The 20,521-nt window shown below is 47.2% G+C and overlaps 1 protein-coding gene across 1 annotated transcript in view; it reads right to left on the reverse strand.

Annotated features, from left to right (window-relative positions):
• The window catches only part of LOC134539674 (cytoplasmic dynein 2 heavy chain 1), a 446,052-nt gene extending 439,750 nt beyond the window's left edge, over positions 1–6,302 (reverse strand). Inside the window, exons 1-4 of the mRNA XM_063381862.1 lie at positions 6,093–6,302; positions 4,003–4,107; positions 1,638–1,786; positions 1,149–1,303 (exon numbers count right to left, since the gene is read on the reverse strand). Coding sequence (XP_063237932.1) covers positions 1,149–1,303; positions 1,638–1,695 — 213 coding nt within the window. The 5' untranslated portion in view covers positions 1,696–1,786; positions 4,003–4,107; positions 6,093–6,302. The remainder of the gene's footprint in view (positions 1–1,148; positions 1,304–1,637; positions 1,787–4,002; positions 4,108–6,092) is intronic.
• Between the last annotated feature and the right edge of the window lie 14,219 nt (positions 6,303–20,521).

A 20,521-nucleotide genomic window follows, 5' to 3' on the forward strand; every position in this document is an offset into this window, starting at 1 on the left:
GAGCTAATACCCTCATGCGTTGCATGGCCTCAATCAATTTTATTTTTATAATTTGTTTGAATTGGGTACACATCTCTCTATCTCTTGTCACCACTCACCACCTCTGGCTAGCTCAAATTTAGGTGATGAGTGGAACATACTTGTTATGAGCAGGTCACGAAAAAATTATTTTACAATGTTTGATATAATTATCTTTTGTTTATTTTAATAAACTCAAAATATCTTCCGAACAAAGAGAACACAAACAAGAATTGAAATTTACATCGAGAAATGATCAAACACGAAGCCATCGCCCGGCCCGCCGCTCGGACAACGACCGCTCGGCCCGGTGCTCGGACAATGACTGATCTTACAGCTTTCCTCTCCCTGGTGCGGGCAGTGTCCTGGGCTCGCTGGCGTAATTTTCAACCAATCACGGCGCATGGCAACAGAACCTTCCACAAAATGCTTATTTCTGTTCCCACGACGCAGCAATTTTCTCTCTTATACTCCCGTGACCGTGACTCACACGCCTAGCGTGTGAAACAAAGCCTCGGTCGTGGAAAAAATGAAGGAGAATCACGTCAGCACACCTTCCCACACAAAGAATCCAGCAAAAAAAAATACTAGAAAAATAAATTTATGAATTTTGAAAATAAAAACAATAAACCCAGAGAATTATGTTCACAATAACTTCGAAAAGGAAAAAAAAACTTTACATCATTTGAAAACCTAACCTGAAATATGACAATAAATTTATAACAAACAATTATTGCTGGATGGCATAGGGAAGGCTGTAATCTGGGTTGTTACACTCTATAGACCTGACTCTCTATATCTTTATATCCATATCTCCTTCTATATTTCTATATCCCTCCTCTAAGTACCTACATCTATATTTCTATATATGTCACTCTATAGCAATGAAAATATTAAAAATCTATGTTTTTACCTACCCAAATTTTTATCTTTTTTTTTTTACATGTTACGGGTGTAGGTATATAAAATAACACATGTATTTGATTGCAACATTGTGTCAAAATTTCAAAACAATCGGTGAAGAACTTTCGGAAATTTAAGATTTTGAATGAACAAACATTTACATTTTTATTTATGTAGATTTCCAGTTTGAAGTGTTTAGCTGGAAATGCTGTGCTCAAAACACTCACTTTCACACTGAAACAAAGGTTTCCTCCGACGCCGGAGTTGTCTCGGATTGCACTGAGTGTGAAGACACTGCAGTCGTCCAGGAAATTATCGAGAGCCGGGTCCTTCGCAAAAGCGTCGTAAGCTTCCTCCGACAACGCCACACCAAAATAGTTACCTGAAGAAAAACAACACCAAACATGAAGAAGCCCAAGAATAACATCTCCATTCTCTTGAAACTGCCCTCACTGCAACCTTCAATGGAAGATAATATCTAAGTATTGGTCAGGAATTTTATATATACGTACAGAGTACAATGTGAATGAAACTAGTCTACTGACCATTATTGCAAATGGCTCACAGCTGTCAAACAGCAGAAACAAATACAAATAAAATATTAATATTAATATTATTTGTTTAAAAGAGCTCAAAAATGTGTTCCTTGATTACGAATCTCTGCCATTTAAGTTATTTTTGAACCTAATAAGCATGTGACATAGCTTACAACCCACCTGACGTAGTCACAATGAAATATTTTCTTTCATCTTTATCAGCTGCGGCGGATAACATTGTGCTTGATCCTTCGTCTACTTATATGGAGAAAAGTCTGATTCTTGAAGTAGGTAACAAAATGGCTAAAAACATGTGTTAGTTCAGACACCTGAAATTAAACAGATAAGTTATTTAATTAAAAAACTTTTAAAATATCATTAATAAAAGCTTTAAGTATAATATAAACAACTTTCAGATAAACTGTAACCTACAATAATTCATTCATATTATTTTACAAAAATTATTTCAAGTGTTTCTATGATTCATAAAATAATTATAAACTCAGAAGTAATTCATGTATATACATAAAAGATTTTATGGTCTTTTGAGATCACTCTCTACATATTTCTGGGTAACAGTTTTTAATAAATTCACCTTCTAAATTAGTATTTACTAAGTCTGCTCACACTGCATTCAAGTATAAAAATTATTCAGCATTTTGAAAATGTCCAAGACAATTATAAAAATTGTTTTCCATCCATACCAACAAGCCTAAAATATATTTACAGCATTTTCCTTAAAGTAATAATGATTAAAATCAAATTTTGAAACAAAATTTATCAATTAAATATTAGAAACTATTTATGAACAAGCGGAAAATCAAAAAATACTTAATATTCAAACAGAGATCTTATTACTGCGAAAACCTTGTTGACAGTATCTTTCTCCTTCATTAACAAAAACTATGGGTTGGTTCTATACTATGAATATATAGGTATGCTACAAAAATTATTGCAGCATTTTTCTACAAAAGTTTCTTACAGAACTAAACATCATAACACATTCATCAACTACCGTAGAGTCTGGTTTATCTGACAATCCGTATAATCTGACGTACCACTGCAAAAAAACTCATCCATCTACAACAACTAAAAGTTAGTTGCAAGTGTGTAAGTGTAAGAGCATAACGTAGGCTTACTTCTAAAACCTCCTAAGTCCAGATTTTTCCAGTTTTATGTTCCGGATGTTTTAAGTGTATTTTTTCATTTTTTCATAGTGCATATGCTGATAAAACCTCGTAAGTCAACTCTACTTAGTCTCTTTTCTATTCACAAATTATAAAACCTCGTATCTTTGTCAGTCAAAACCGTGCTCCAAAAGCTCATAAGTTCTCCTGTAAAATTGACTGAAATGGAGATACGAGGTTTTAGAAGTAAGCCGACGATAATCTATATCTTTTTTCTCTACTCTACCACAGCTAACTAGTAACTAGTAAGTACGCCTTTTTTTCCAGTTGATTTTTTGACTTTACTATGCTATTTCTTAACACCTCCCTGTTATCAAACATCTTTTATCATCGGAAGTTCTGCCGGCCCATTTACATCTGTTAAGTGAGACACTTCTGACTTACATTGCTATCAACAGTAAAACACAGGCCTTTTTAGGCCAAACTTTCATGATTGAATAACATTAAGTGAAAAATATACTTGCAGTGAGAACTAGTGTTTCCTGCAATCAGAAAGTTTCCATTTTTATTTACATAGATTCAATTTCTTATTTAATCAAAAACATTAAACGCATCAATATTTTATCAAAGTTTTTCTTTACTTAATTTTTTGTGCCCACTAATTTAATTAGCAGGTTCTTTGCCACTCGTGCCAGGTCGTACCGGCAGTCCAAAAAAAAACAAAAAAGTGTTCAAAAGTATATACAATACAGTGTGGTATTTCACGTTTTGCTGTTTTTTTTAGGAGTCTAATTGTCGAGGAAAGCTGAATACATCCTTTAATTTTTGTTATCACACAAAAAAAAATCCAATGAATTGTGAATAGGTATATAACTTTTACAGGTATTACCAGACAATTTTCATTGCCCTGTGTTTTCTCCTGCTATTCTTTAAGCTACATGTAGCAATGTACTCCAGACTCTTAGAACCTTCCATACGTGATTTCTCCTTCACATCCAAACACCCCTTCCATGGAAGACTGTTCCCCAGCACTACCTCAACCTTCCTCAGCCCTTATCATCCATTCTGTCTCCTCCTACTGAAGTAGGCCTATATCCCACTCGACATCTGAAACCATCGAAGCCAGCATGTTTCTCACTTTCCCCTTTATATATGTATATATACACACACACATAAATAATACATATATATTTATATAAACAAAAATATGCAGTCACACACACGCGCGCACGTGCGCACACACACACACACACACACACATAGATATAGATATATATATACATATATATATATATATATATGTGTGTGTGTATGTATATATGCATATACAAATACACATAAATGCACACACACCTATAAATGCATGTACACATATATATATGCATATATTATGCCCTTTCTCCAACTCACACACCTACCTCACTACACATCAGCCCTCATAAACTGCAGCCACAAGCTCCAACAGCCGCCTGCCTGATGCTCTCCAGCTGCACACTTATCCCACAAGAACCTGCAAGGTCTTGCTACAACCAACATGACCTTACTGACATTGATTAACATTTATTTTGGACACAGGCAAATGTACGTCATATGAAATCTCAATAAGGGATCGTCCATTAATCACGTGATGTTTTTTTAGCAAATTTTTAACCCCCCCGTCCCCCCTAGTGATTTGTGGTGAGGTTTTAGACTAACCCCCCCCCCCCCCCCCCCCCCAATAAATCACGTGTATTTTTTTGGTACAAAATATTTTTAAAAATTTCAGAAATTTATCTTTAAATATAGGTATAATCTAATTTCATTCTGGAAAATTAAGCACAGCATGTTTATTCGGTGCCAAAATCACAGTCTTACTGGCGACTGGCAAGCCAAGCCAGGTGGTTCATGTTGCGGCGGGCGGGGATATTGTTGCCTGGCTACGGCAAGTCAAGGTCACGCGTCACTTTTCGGTTTAGTAGAAATCGAGCAAAAAAATTAATACATGTGATATCTCTCTACACCCCTCCTCCCCCCTTGTGATATTTCGTGATTTTTCCCGACCCCCCCCCCCCCCCCCCCTCGAGCCTCTCGTGATTACTGGACGATCCCTAAAAAAGATGAATTTGTAAACACACATTAAACAAGCAAAAATCAGCAGACTTAAAAAACTAAATGCATGGACAGAATAAGTTAGAAAAATATCACAACATATGCGAAAAAAAATGCTAAAAATTCGAAAATACTTTTATTCTATGCTCTTTCACTTCCTCTTTTCAATAAACGCGGCGGAGATAAGAAATTCCAAATACTTTAGGAGATATTGAATTTTTATTTTCCATCACAATACCGACCATTGTTGCTTGTTTATGTTTATGATTTTTTTATTTTCGCGACGTAGGTAGAACGACTACATTATTTTCTACTAATGGCAAAGGAATTGTACCTGCCTCTAACGTAGGTGAATTTTTAACGTTTCAAATTTTAATGTTTTATTTGTTGCGCAAGTAATAAGTAAAAAAAAAAATTACGTGAGTTCCTACCGTTCATCCTTTGTCCCGGTTTGTTAGGTCAGGTCAGCTACATTATAAATACTTTAAAACTAAACAACCATTAAAATTAATTTATATTATTTATATTATTTTTAATGTCTGCTTAGTTTGAAAGTATTAATAATGTAACTGACCTGACCTAATCGACCATTTTAATTAATTAGGCATTCACGAACGGTAAATCAAGATGCACATTAAGTTCTGCAATTCCCGATTACACCCGAACAATTTACCTTCGGCCAACCTCGGGTTTATTTATTAATATTTATATTTCTCTGTTTATTTTAATGTAGCTATACTAACCTAACTAACCGTCCATAGTGTTTTAAAGTGTTTTAATGTAGCTAACCTAACATAACATAACTATAATAAAATTATTTTCAGATTTTAATAGATACTCCTAAACAAGCAACAATGTAGTCGTTAACCTACGTCGCGGGAAAAAAAAAATCATACTCGTCTCGTAAACAAGAAACAATGGTGGCCGCCTGAATTCACAGGTATTGTGATGAAAATTTAAAAATTCGATATCTCCTAAAGTATTTTGAATTTCTTATCTCCGCCGGTTGATTTGAAAAGAGGAAGTGAAAGAGCATAGAATAAAAGTATTTTCGGATTTTTAGCATTTTTTTTTCGCATATACCGTTACCCTACATATTTACCAAAAGACTGATTAAAAGACTAGGAAAACATTGTTTTTTAAATATTCAGTGCTACCTAATCAAGACGTTGCCAAAAACATTGCTAAATGATTATCTGATATTGGGTTGTACTAATCACTATATGTGATTGTAGTAAACCAACAGTGAAGTATTATTTATGGTGTCTGAACCTATTTAAATCTAGTTAAATTGTAATAAATGTCATATTCAATCAATTGAATTAGTGCATAAAAGAGACAAAGAATATGTTATTTTTAAATAATCAAACGAAAACCTAACAAAAGTAATTCTTAATAAATCAATAAAACAGTTACATACAGAGGCTAAAAACTAATGTTTATTGTCTGCACAACTAGTGTTATCTTCCATTCCACACTGTTATTCACAACAAATAAATGATATCAAATTCCTATAAAAACATATTATACTATCAAGGTGTTTGCAATTAAACTATTATTTGCAATAAAATAACCTCAACGATCACCAAAAAAAATATTACACTTCAAATACGTAACTATTACTGTTGCTATGGTAACTAAATGTCTTTTTCAACGACGTAGAGATATATATAGGCTACTTATCGCCCTGCTTTCAGCGCCATTTACTGCTGTCGACGGAAGATTGGGGAACTACAATCCGAGAGGGCCCGATTCCGTTTTGATAAATTGGTGGGCAAAACAAAGCTGTAAAAGCATTGGTTCTTATGGGAGAGAGCTGCGAGATGTTAGTAAATCCCCTAAAAATGTAGGTATTTCAAAATTTTACATTTTTTAATACATAGAGATGGAACGAGTGAAAAATAATGTTATAAAAAAGTTTCATTGTAGTGCTATTAGTGCAGGAAGCCATCTTTTCACAAACGAGAGAGCCAAACCTAGGGCTACCAGACACTGATAATAAAAAAGGAGGACATTCATCTCGCAAAAGGAGGACATTTCACTAAAAAGGACAATATATATTTTTTAAAAAAGTCATGAATTAATTACAATGGAGTACGATATTTTACAATGTTTTGGCATTTAATGCAGTTTCAGTATAAAGAATCAAACAAACTACGCATATACAGCATATTAAAAACACGTGTTTCTGCATGTGCTGCTACCTGTCAAGCTGTCATTGAACTACTTACTAGTGGGGTGACTGCGGACAGCGCATTAGCGCGCACCGCGCGCTTTACTCAGAGTGTAACTGCAGGAATTATCTCACTTTATAAAATAGCCGGACATTTTGTAGCATTAAGGAAAATCCGGCCTGACGCAAAAAAAAAACATAAAAAGGAGGACATGTCCTTCTTTTGCCGGACGTCTGGTAACCCTAGCCACACCCGAAGTTCCCCGAAGTTCATGCTCGTTTTTTTTTCCGTACCACAACAGGTGTATTTATTTGGAGAAGCCTAAGATGCACAATTTTTTTTCCTAACCTAACTAAAAATAAGTGTGTTTTGGAGGGGTACGGGTTAGGGAGGGACCTAGATGCGTCTCAGGCCGAAGCCTATACGCCTAGTCATGCTGGGATTAGCCATGCAGGGAGAGGGTCGCATGCATCGTGTGCTAGGAGGGGATTGGCCAGCCATGGCAACGAGATGCACATCAAGTTCTGCCATTCCCGATTACACCTGAACAATTCACCTTCGGCCAACCCCGGGTTTATATATATATATTTATATTTCTCTGTTTATTTTAATGTAGCTATACTAACCTAACTAACCGTCCATAGTGTTTTAAAGTGTTTTAATGTAGCTAACCTAACCAACCACTTTTAATATTTTAATTCGTTTTTCTGCGCAAAAATAAAAATAATCCCAAAGTTGGCTGAAGGTGAATTGTTCGGTTGTAATCGGGAATGGCAGAACTTTATGTGCATCTTAGGACTCCCATTTTTTGGGATGTAGCTTACTCATACGCTTGGGCGTCTCTGGCAAATAAATTTTGGTGGGGACATCAAAATTTTTTTTTAATGCTACCTCTGTCAAGTTTCAGTTTGAACCATATTTTTTGTTCATGCGACAATCTGTGGTAAAGTCATGTCGTAGCTGTTTATAAATTGAATTCTGTACTCAGATAACAAACTAAGAGGAATAAGCAAATGACGCTACTCCCGCTGCCTGTTTATGTTTTAAAATTAAATATGAATGCTTGAAAAGATCTGACGCCGACCGCCAATGCTCCTCTGTCGCATAGACCGCTATGCCTCATCAACGTCTCGCAACAGCGTGTGCACCGAACGCGCCTGTGCGCGCAGCAAAGTGCAGTTCGTGCGACGAGGCGAACGCCATACAACGAGTGCTACACCGGCGCAAGGATCCGGCCGGGTGTGGCATATCCTTCCGCCGCACTACAACAAATTGTTATAATTATGTTTTTCCACAGGATTTTATTAAACATTATTTTTTATTAATTAATAATTAAGTCTTTGCAAAATCATGTTTCACGGTGCGATTTGTCCCGAACCTGGCCGGTTCAGTTTCCCGCGAAATTCACACGTTTCCGCGGGAGGGCTGGCGGGGGAGGGGGGTCGTGCGCGGCGACACCGCTAGTGTCCTTCGAGAGCTCAACCAGGCCGGCAGCCTGCGCGCAACGCGGAACCTTCAAACTTTGCATTCACCGACATGTAGTTTTCCATAGTGTAATTTCTTTTCAACCTTTTGTACAGTTCCGCGGTCGGCCTAAATTTACCATGAGGTACTTAACTTAATTCAATCAGTGCTCAAGATGAGTGTTCCACGTCATATGTAAGTACTGTGGGGAGATTATGTGGTTTCACGTCGGCGCTTCACGCCCAACCTAGCCTACCGGCTATTTAGTTTTGGCCCGCACGGGGCAGCCAGCAGGCGACACGTGCTATCAGACTTAATAACGATTCAGTCCCTGAGACACACCTAGACACCACGTAGAGTCGCCGGAGACACGGGCCTACGTGCTGCTAGCCCAGTTTATCAAGTGTAATGTATTCGTAGAATAGTTGTTCGCCTAAGTGTAAATCGTCATGTCAGGGCTTATGTATCACCGTTGTACGGCAGTGCGCCACCAAACTTAATCCAGAGCTAGGTATTAGTGTAGTGTATTGTGCTTCAAAATATCGTTTGCCATGTCAGAGTGTCTTTTGTAACTTTCGCATCACGTAAACGAGTCTGCCCCTCACGCGCATAAGAATCGTGAGCCGCCACTGAGGAAGTGAGCTGCGCGTGTGACTAGTCGCGTCGGGCAAACCGTTACGGCCAGAACGGGCAGCACCATGTATTGGGCTGTGCTGTATTAAATTCACGAACTATCTGAAGAAGTTTTGTGTTATTATTCAGGCGTCCCGAGTGGCCTCAACAGCTCGGGGGGCCCTACTGCGTTGACCCCTACCTCTAGCCACAAGGCCGAACCTTCCCTGAGATCACGAACCGGACAACAATTACGTTTAAATAATCAGAGGTATCGGGGACGGCGTCAAATTGGCGCCCGACTAGTGTGGCTTTCATTTTCTAAAAATTAACTTTCAAATTTTTTTTTTCAAATTTTTGATTTTTTCTCAAATTTTTCAAATTTTGTGCTTCAAATTAGTGTACCAGTAAGGGCTCGCATAGGAATTCAGGAATCGCGCGGAAACGGACGCGACGCGCAGACAGCCAAAGGAGCAGGCACCTGGCGATAGGCGCGCGTCAAGTTACACGCCAGACGCGCATCAAGTTACGCGCCAGGCGAGATAACGGCTGTGGGAGCGGAAGTCCGCGCGCCTCGCACACGGATCAGGTGGCGCAGCTGCGCAGCTGCTACGCGCCGAACATGAGCATGAACATGAGCCGTGACAGAGCGGTAAGCATAGACATGGAAGGGGTATGCCACGCATGCCTTCTGCCAGGGTTGCCAACATCTCATGCCGCGGCAGGGATTTTCGCCATCTGTACCTGCGACACGGAGTTCGGAGGGCAGGAGCACGAAGACCCCGTAAAATTCCTACAGCGATACCGGGACAGGCTGGCTCGATATGCGGTCCCCACGTACGCACCAGCACGCCCCGTCAGGACGGACGGGCGCGGCTCACCCGACTCGTCAGCGGCCTGCACCGGGTCGTCGGCGAGCCGTACCGTACACCAGGTGGCCCCGGCGACACCGGCAGCACCTGCGGTACCCACGTACGCACCAGCGCGCCCCGTCTGGACGGACGGGCACGGCACACACAGCCCGTCAGCGGCCCGCACCGGGTCGTCGGCGAGCCGCACCGTACACCAGGTGGCCCCGGCGACACCGGCAGCACCTGCGGTACCCACGTACGCACCAGCACGCCCCGTCAGGACGGACGGTAGCGGCTCACAGGACTCGTCAGCGGCCTGCACCGGGTCGTCGGCGAGCCGCACCGGACACCAGGTGGCCCCGGCGACACCGGCAGCACCTGCGGTGTCCGCTGCCACACCGGCACGCCGTGTCAAGACGGACGGGCGTGGCTCACCCGACTCGTCAGCGGCCTGCACCGGGTCGTCGGCGAGCCGCACCATACCCCAGGTGGCCCCGGCGACACCGGCAGCACCTGTGGTACCCACGTACGCACCAGCACGCCCCGTCAGGACGGACGGGCGCGGCTCACCCGACTCGTCAGCGGCCTGCACCGGGTCGTCGGCGAGCCGTACCGTACACCAGGTGGCCCCGGCGACACCGGCAGCACCTGCGGTACCCACGTACGCACCAGCACGCCCCGTCAGGACGGACGGGCGCGGCTCACCCGACTCGTCAGCGGCCTGCACCGGGTCGTCGGCGAGCCGCACCGGACACCAGGTGGCCCCGGCGACACCGGCAGCACCTGCGGTGTCCGCTGCCACACCGGCACGCCCCGTCAGGACGGACGGGCGCGGCTCACCCGACTCGTCAGCGGCCTGCACCGGGTCGTCGGCGAGCCGCACCGTACCCCAGGTGGCCCCGGCGACTCCGGCAGCACCTGTGGTACCCACATACGCACCAGCACGCCCCGTCAGGACGGACGGGCGCGGCTCACCCGACTCGTCAGCGGCCCGCACCGTGTCGTCGGCGAGCCGCACCGGACACCAGGTGGCTCCGGCGACACCGGCAGCACCTGCGGACCGCCGGACGGCAGCGGCAGCGCCCCGGGAGCAGTGCGGTGAGTCGTTCCAATTAGGGCAGTTGGGACCTGGGGCAGGGCATTTACTCCGGATTCCTGTCAGGATGGATGGACAGCCAGTGCATGCCCTTGTCGACACGGCCGCCAGCCACACGTATGTGTCGGCTCAGTGTTTGAGCGTACGGGACATTGACTCAGGTGCGGAGGAGGTACAGTTAGCGACGCAGGGGGCGACAGCGCGTATTGTCGGTCGCGCGAACATCACCATCTCTATCAGGGACCATGTTAGTCACACAACAGCACTAGTAGTAGAGGGACTACGGGAGACGCTGATCCTAGGTCTGCCTTGGCTGGCGCAGGAGGACGCCACTGTGGAAGTCAGGGAGGGGAGGTTGCACGTTGGCCACCACGAGCGGCGCACAGTTTACAGCCTGGGCTATCGGCCACCCGCCGAGCAGGGGACACCCATCACGCTCGCGGACTTGAGGAACGGTGTGCCCGCTGCCCATGTAGAGCTCATAAACAATGTCTTGTCTCAACAGCCACAGGTGTTTGCGGCCACAGATATGCTCCGCCGTACCACAACCACGGATCACACCATCCCCACCCGACCTCACCAACCCCAGTTCGTAAAACCATACGGGTTCGGACCCACTGAAAGGCACGTCATCCAGACCCAGATCACGGAAATGTTACGCGATGGAGTCATCGAACCCAGTGAGTCGCCATACAACTGCCAGATTGTCATGGCGAACAAGAAAGATGGCTCCATGCGTTTTTGTGTGAATTTAAACCAGTCAATTCAGTAACCATACCCGCCCCACCACCGCTTATCAACATAACAGACGCTTTGGCAGGGCTGGGCGACGCCCGCATCTTCACGTCCCTGGACCTCAAGTCCGGGTACTGGCAGGTGCCGGTACGTCCAGAGGACCGCCCGAAGACTGCGTTCACTGCCCCTGACGGCCGGCGTTTCCAGTTCTGTGCCATGCCGTTCAGGCAGATGGACGCCCCCGCGACCTTCCAGGCCATGATGGTGCGTGTGTTAGACGGGTACGCGGGCGAGTTCGCCGCCGCGTACCTGGATGACGTCATCATCTGGTCACGGTCGTGGGAGGACCACGCCCGGCACCTCGGCCTGGTCCTTGAGCGGCTGGCCAGACACGGCCTCACGTGCGCCCCCCAGAAATGCCACATGGGCGCGGCTGAACTGGAGTACCTAGGGCACATGGTGGACGCGGAGGGTTGCCGCCCTCTGCCAAAGCACCTGAACCTTATTGAGTCCAAACCCGCCCCTCGAACCCGCAAGCAGCTGCAGAAGTTGATGGGCCTTCTCAACTGGCTGCGCTCGTTCATTCCGCATTTTGCCAGCGTCACCGCCCCGATGACGGACTTGCTGTCACCCAAGCTCCGGTTTCAGTGGACCAGCGAAGCGGACGCCGCCCTGGATGCGGTGAAACGGCAGTTCCGCGAGTGCCACCAGCTCGCCCGTCTGCAGCCTGACCTTCCCCTGTTCCTTCAGACAGACGCCAGTCAGGAGGGGATGGGGGCCGTCCTATACCAGGTGGGGGACAAAGGCGTGCGCAGGGTGGTGGAGTACGCCAGCGCCAAGTTCGGCCAGCCCGAACGGCGGTACCATGTGAACGAGCAGGAGTGCATGGCCGTCGTTTGGGCTATACGCCGCTACCGCCACCACCTGGAGGGCCGCCGGTTCACGCTGCGGACGGACAGCCAGTGTCTCCGCTGGCTGGACTCCGCCCAGGGCCGCAAGTCGAATTTCACGAGGTGGTCGTTGATGCTCCAGAACTTCGACTTCGCGGTCGAGCACGTCCCTGGACGGGACAACCAGTTCGCCGACGAGTTGTCGCGCCATCCCGACCCACACAACACGTTTCAGGATGACCAGGACTGGGAGGGGCTGTTGCCGCCAAATGGAGTCGCGCCGCCGGTCACTCCAGGGGAGGCGCCCGCAACTTTATTCCACATCCCAAGGGCCCCCGATCATCCCGCCGTCTTGCCTGTGGAGACCCTGAGCGGATTAGTGGAATTCGTGAAACAGGCCCAGCGGACAGACGACCCCACACAGGCCGAGGTGCGGTCATGTGGGGAGCAGGTTCACCCCTACCACAGGTGCGTGGACGGGGTGTTGGAGACCCGGGTACCAGGGGACATGGACGCCTGGCGCCTTCATGTGCCGCTCGGTGCCCGCGAGCAGGTCATGGGCTTCCACCACACGCACGAGCTGGCGGGACACCCAGGTGCGCACCAAACCCAGTTAGACATCCGTAAGACCTTCCATTGGCCGGGGGTGACGCGGGACGTACGGGACCTGGTGCGGCGCTGCCAGCAGTGCCAGCAGAGGAAGACATGGCGGTCTGATGGGGTGGAGCAGCAGCGCCCCCGACGGCCCCGCGACCCGTTTCACACCCTGGCCCTGGACATAATGGGGCCCTACCCGCGGACCACCTGGGGAAGGAGGTTCTTGGTCGTCATCACAGACATTTTCACCCGGTGGGTCGAGGCCTTCCCGGTGTCCAACGTGCGCGCCGGAACCATAGCCGCCCTGCTGGACCACGAGATATTCCCGCGGTATGGTTTCGCGCGCGTGCTGTTGACGGACAACGGCTGTCAGTTCAGCGGGAGGCGCTGGAGAGCTGACTGTCGCCGTTGGGGTCTCGACCACCACACCACCCCCATTTACCATCCCCAGGCCAACCCCACTGAGAGGCGGAACCAGGAGGTCAAGGCGCAGCTGCGGCTGAGGTTGGGGGACGACCACTCCAAATGGGACGTCCACCTGCCGAAGCTGTTGTATTGCCTCCGGCGCCGCACCAACGCTGTCACCGGTCATTCCCCTGCCGAGCTCCTGTACGGGAAGAACTTGGCTTTGCCCGGGGAAAGCAGGGTGGCCGATGTCGCCATGGGCACGGTGGCGCGCCCCAATCATGAGGAGGGGAGGGAGCACGCCAGGTCAGCTGGTATATGTCAGGCAGCACCACTTGTCGTCCGGGGCGCGTAACTTTTGTGCGGGGTTGGCGCCCCGATGGTCGGAGCCGCGGGAGGTCCTGTGGAGGACGGGCCTCTCATCCTATGCAGTCCGGACGCCAAGGGGGCGGCCCGCTAAAGTGCACCGGGACGACCTGCGCATAGTCGCGCACGGGGTCAGAGTTGGCCCAACGACCCCCTCTTCACCATCCCCCACACTCCAGGAAGCCACAGAGACGCCGTGGGAAGGAGCAGCACCTGAACCCACCACCCGGGGGGAAATGCACACGGGCGACACAGACGTGGGTAGCCCCAATCAGGCACATGAGTGCAACCAACCCGACCTCCGGGACACCCCGAGCAGGTCCCCGGTGCCGCTGGCCACAGTTCCGCACGTCCCCGAGGAGGTGGGGAATCCGTTGGTCTGGTTTCCTGACGAGGAGGGGGAGGAGGTCTGTGAGGAGGACGACGAGCCACTGTGGCCGCTGGACCTCAGCCTGGCGGACGCCACGTTCCGGGTATCCGTGGACGAGCCCGAGGAGGGGGAGGAGGAGCCGGACAGTAGGGATAGGCGCCCCACCCGCAGACGTCGGGCCCCGGTCAGGACGTGCTGCGCAGACGACAGCGAGCCGGTAGAGTTCGCTCCTGTCCCCGCCGTGGTTGGAGCTGCCCGACCACCCAACCGGACACGAGGGAACCTACCACACTCTGCACAGTGGAGACCCCTACCAGCACAGTCCCCACCACACGACCACAGAGGGCCCGCCGACCCCCGGCCTACGTGGCGGATTACGAGTGGTCCAGGTCCCCGACGAGCTACTCCACCCTGGCGCGGCCCGTAAGGGGCGATCCAGGGGTGCCAACACTCGTGGCCGGACCCCTATCATCCCCCCCGCCCACGTCATCCATTCCACCACCCTGCCACACCCCGACCACACTGACCCCCCCACCCACTTGTCACCATATTGAGCTAGAAGAGGCGGACGTCGCTGCCCAGTCCCAGGGGGGGAAAGGACACGGGTCAGGGCGTAACCCCTTAGCATTCATTGAGTGGGAGAGGTATTCAGGGCAGAATGTTTACATCACAACACACCATCCACTCCGCCGCGTAGTGTAGGGCTCGCAGTGCGGCGAACGTCAGTGAAGTGCTCAGCGTGTGAAGCGAGGCGTTGATGCACATAGCGGTCTCAGAGAAGGGGGGGCATTTGACGCCGACCGCCAATGCTCCTCTGTCGCATAGACCGCTATGCCTCATCAACGTCTCGCAACAGCGTGTGCACCGAACGCGCCCGTGCGCGCAGCAAAGTGCAGTTCGTGCGACGAGGCGAACGCCATACAACGAGTGCTACAACGGCGCAAGGATCTGGCCGGGTGTGGCATATCCTTCCGCCGCACTACAACAAATTGTTATAATTATGTTTTTCCACAGGATTTTATTAAACATTATTTTTTATTAATTAATAATTAAGTCTTTGCAAAATCATGTTTCACGGTGCGATTTGTCCCGAACCTGGCCGGTTCAGTTTCCCGCGAAATTCACACGTTTCCGCGGGAGGGCTGGCGGGGGAGGGGGGTCGTGCGCGGCGACACCGCTAGTGTCCTTCGAGAGCTCAACCAGGCCGGCAGCCTGCGCGCAACGCGGAACCTTCAAACTTTGCATTCACCGACATGTAGTTTTCCATAGTGTAATTTCTTTTCAACCTTTTGTACAGTTCCGCGGTCGGCCTAAATTTACCATGAGGTACTTAACTTAATTCAATCAGTGCTCAAGATGAGTGTTCCACGTCATACGTAAGTACTGTGGGGAGATTATGTGGTTTCACGTCGGCGCTTCACGCCCAACCTAGCCTACCGGCTATTTAGTTTTGGCCTGCACGGGGCAGCCAGCAGGCGACACGTGCTATCAGACTTAATAACGATTCAGTCCCTGGGACACACCTAGACACCACGTAGAGTCGCCGGAGACACGGGCCTACGTGCTGCTAGCCCAGTTTATCAAGTGTAATGTATTAGTGGAATAGTTGTTCGCCTAAGTGTAATTCGTCATGTCAGGGCTTATGTATCACCGTTGTACGGCAGTGCGCCACCAAACTTAATCCAGAGCTAGGTATTAGTGTAGTGTATTGTGCTTCAAAATATCGTGTGCCATGTCAGAGTGTCTTTTGTAACTTTCGCATCACGTAAACGAGTCTGCCCCTCACGCGCATAAGAATCGTGAGCCGCCACTGAGGAAGTGAGCTGCGCGTGTGACTAGTCGCGTCGGGCAAACCGTTACGGCCAGAACGGGCAGCACCATGTATTGGGCTGTGCTGTATTAAATTCACGAACTATCTGAAGAAGTTTTGTGTTATTATTCAGGCGTCCCGAGTGGCCTCAACAGCTCGGGGGGCCCTACTGCGTTGACCCCTACCTCTAGCCACAAGGCCGAACCTTCCCTGAGATCACGAACCGGACAACAATTACGTTTAAATAATCAGAGGTAGCGGGGACGGCGTCAGATCTCAGGGATTTTAATGGGGGTTCGGCCTCGTGGCTATAGGCAGGGGTGCGCCGTGGATCCGTATTCACCTGGGCTGTTCAGGCCACCCAGGACGCCTTGTAAATGATTAATAAACGGATTACAAAACACTGCACTTTATTCAACGTTGATACACTGATTGGTCCCGTTACTGGCCGCGTCCGTTGTCGAACCGCTGTGACACACGTATAAACGCGGGCGAACAATACGCGCGACCAGGGTAGATTGCAAAGTGAAATCAACGGGTTGAAGCGGTGGCTACGTGTCCCTGAGTAAGATTCAGTACACCGTCACGGAATTGTGGTTGCAACAAATTATGTAGAAAAGTAAACGAATAGCGGAAACCCTGTGATCAGGGTGGTTTGCAGTCTGGCCTGCGACGAAAAACTAAAGTCTCGAAAAGTTACGCAATCACGTTAGTGTGCGACGTACACGTAAAGTCTCAATGAATGGCAAGTTAGTCACTTAAAACACACGTTAAAAATTGCACTAAAATATGAAGAAAGTTACAATACGAAAGTTAGTCAGTATTTCACAAGATTCTCGACGATAACAATTAATTGGCTACTGAAGCCGAAAACTGCGTGCCAATATTACGCTGTCCTTAAACTGGACATGGCCTTACGTATTAAGTTAAAGATCCCTGTAGGGAATAAATTATTAAGCTAAGAGTCGCACGAAGTATCATGCGACTGAAGTGGGGTCGGCGCCGAGCTGATTGAAAGATTTGTAGAAACTTACACTATTGCTGAAATGTTGAAGAGAAACTAGAAGTGCTGGCCCGACGTTCGCGGAGCGTCCGACCCCTGAGAGTCCCTGATGGTAACTGAGCGCGAGACCGCCCGGCGGCCTCGCGCCTAAACGCGTGGAACGCGGGAAAACCGACCCGACCAGTTTTGGACTTAGAAACAAATTACACAACATATGCTTATGAGACAATTAGACATAATTTCCCTTACATGAACCCTTCTTTTAAATTGTTATTAATTTGGTTGTTTTAATTAACAAAATAATCAAGTGTTTAGTTAGGCGCATTGCCACACCCGGCCCGGCGCTGTCGTCGTCGCGGCGTTCGTTGCGGTGCACTTTTTTACACTTTGTGAAGATCACGCTCGGGCGTGTTCGACGCACTTCGGAGCCCGTGTTTTTGTGGCATAACGACCTTTGCGGACCAGAGGGAGCACCGGCGGTTGGCGTCACAACTCAAAAACTTATCACATGTACTGACAGGCACTGCTGAATAGTGTTAACATATATCACTTCACTTATCGTAAAATGGGGTAACTTGGGATTAAGGGGAAACTTGGGACACATGTGAGTTTTTTTTAATGTTGGCAACTCCGTGCTTGTAAACAAAAGAATACAATTTGTAAGTCAGCTGTTATTATATATTTGAAGCATTGTTTTCATGGGTGATCTTTTTTTAAGTGTCCAATAAATGCATGTCAAATAAATGTAAGTAAAGTTATATTATTTTAAGGTACTTTTTTAATACATGAAATAACTTCACTCGTGGAGAAAATCCTTACGATAATAGAAGTTTGTTTACTGTTATGTCACACAACATATGTATTTGTGTACACAATGGACAAATATAATACTCATTGTTTGCACTTGTGTAATTTCAATGTAAAAATCAAATAAATTATGCATACAGTGGGGTAACTTGGGACTCGTAGGTTATGGTACATATATTTTTTTTTAGCTCTTACTCACCATGCCGAGAAAATATAGACGGACACCTGGGACTCGAAAATATCATGACTTCAGTGAGGAAATAGTGCAGAAAGTTATTAATCGTGTGAAGAAGCATGGGATGTCAATCAGGGAGGCAGCAGAAATGTTTGGAGTGCCAGAATCAACTTTGCAGAGAAGGGTTTCCGGCAAGAACACTGGGAGTTATGGGCGTCCTCGTATTTTGTCAGAAGACGATGAAACAGCCCTTACCGACGGCATTATTGCAGCAAGTAAGTGGGGATTTCCTTTGACTACTTTTGATATTCAGCTACTGGTGAAAAGCTACCTGGACAAAAAAGGTCTGAGAGAAAAACGTTTCAAAAATAACCTACCTGGGAACGATTGGATATCATCCTTTTTGGCCCGACACAAAGATGCTCTTAGTTTAAGGCTAAGTGAAAACATAAAGAGATCTAGGAGTCAAATTACACCTGAACTCATTGACAACTATTTCATCGAGCTCGAGGAATCTCTGGAAGGGGTCAGTCCTGAAGCTATAGTTAATTTCGATGAGGCGAACCTAACTGATAATCCTGGTAGAGTTAAGGTAGTAGTCAGACGAGGGAGCAAGCATACTGAGAATATACTGGATACCAGTAAAGCTAGTACATCTGTGATGTTTGCAGGCTCAGCTTCAGGTGTAATGCTACCCCCATATGTCGTATACAAGGCAGAACACCTCTATAATACTTGGATGGAAGGAGGTCCACGAGGAACACAGTACAACAGATCAAAGAGTGGCTGGTTTGATGGCACTATTTTTGAAGATTAGTTCTGTACTATAGCTCTGCCATATCTTAAGTCATTAGGAAATGTTCCTAAAGTTCTCATAGCTGACAACCTAGTGAGCCACGTTTCCGACTCAGTTATCAAACAGTGCCAAAAAAATAACATTAGATTTGTGTTGATACCACCTCATAGTACACATCTGTGTCAGCCCTTGGACATGGCTTTTTTCGACCATTAAAAATGAAGTGGAGAGAAGCACTCAGACAATGGAAAGAAAAACATCGAGGTTGTATTCCAAAACAAGAGTTTCCGATGCTCCTAAAACACACTATAGACAGTTTGGCCAACAGCACTGAATCAAATTTGGTTTCAGGTTTTAGGGCTTGTGGGATCTGACCAATTGACAAAAATGCAGTGCTGAAAAAATTACCTCGTCAAAGTGATGTGTTAATGGAATTAGTACCACCTGAAGCTACAAAAGGAAGTAACTATCGAGGTTCAACAAACACATTTGTTTTCCCTGTTATTGATGATGTGTCAGAAATTCCCTTCAAAAACCTATGTAAAATAGTGGTTCCACAGAGCATTTTCAGAGATCGCTACACTTTCCAAATTTATTTGAGGTGAGAGTGTTGTGCCGTTAATTAGTAAATTCGACACGATATATTTTAAATTTTTATTATGATTTTAAACTTTTGTGTGGAAATTTTATTTGCTCTACTATAGTGTGATTTTAATTTGTTAGTCTGGTGTACTCCTCTGAGTTAAACTTTGTCTCAGTGCTCTGAAGCCCCTTTCCCATCGGCGTATCTGATATTCTGCTGGCCTAATCACTGACTGGCAGACCGCTTACCATTTCCCCCGCCTTCAGTCACGCCTCAAGCCTGTAATATCATTTCTCTTCGTGCCCCTAACTGCATAGACAAGCCTGTCGCTTGCAGGCGACCAGTTCGCAGAGACGAGCTGAGATTGGCTGTTTTCATCACGTATTAGTATTGTGTTCGCTCCTCTGCAGCCACGAAGGGACGCTTGTTCTCAGCGTCGTTGCATGTTACCCCCCCCCCCCCCTTCTCTGTTCCAAGTAAGACCAATAACCGGTCGTAACCCCCTGGACACCAGTGACCGTTCTCAAGGTCTTCTCGCAAAAGCGAGTGCGCCAAAACTGATCACAAGCACCACCTAGCGACCAAGTCGCGAACTTCTCCGCTTGCCTACCCTCTAGGGCACCAGAGAGCAGCACCGCTCTCCCTTGAGTTATATGGACGCCAGGCGCGAGTCGATTCTTTTCAACTCAGACCTCGCCGACAGAGTTCTCCACTGTCACCCAGTGGTACCAACTTCAAGACTCCTGCTAGAGTTTTTTTCTCTCGCCCACATTCGGGCAAGTTCGGAATCTTTCGGCGACCCAGACCTCCCTCCACCTGTTAGAGCCGGCGGGCTCTTTTAATTACGAGACGCGGACTGCCGCGACACAGATCAACTCGCGTCGCGTGTGCAGACAGACCTCCATCGAGTATCGGCGAATCGGCAGACTCTGCAAGATTTCATCCGACCGTTAACGACTATGTAGTCGCCTTGTATAAGGGATGCTATCCCTCAAGTCATTCCTAGTAGATTAGTCTGTCTGCATAGTTTAGTTATTTGCCTTCAAAATTTTTTTTCTCTTTTAATCAATTATTATGAAGAAATCATCCGCGTCCTGCCGCGCAATTCGCGAGCT

Source organism: Bacillus rossius, chromosome 15 (genome assembly GCF_032445375.1).
Source record: "Bacillus rossius redtenbacheri isolate Brsri chromosome 15, Brsri_v3, whole genome shotgun sequence".
NCBI classification, from domain to species: Eukaryota; Metazoa; Arthropoda; class Insecta; order Phasmatodea; family Bacillidae; genus Bacillus; species Bacillus rossius.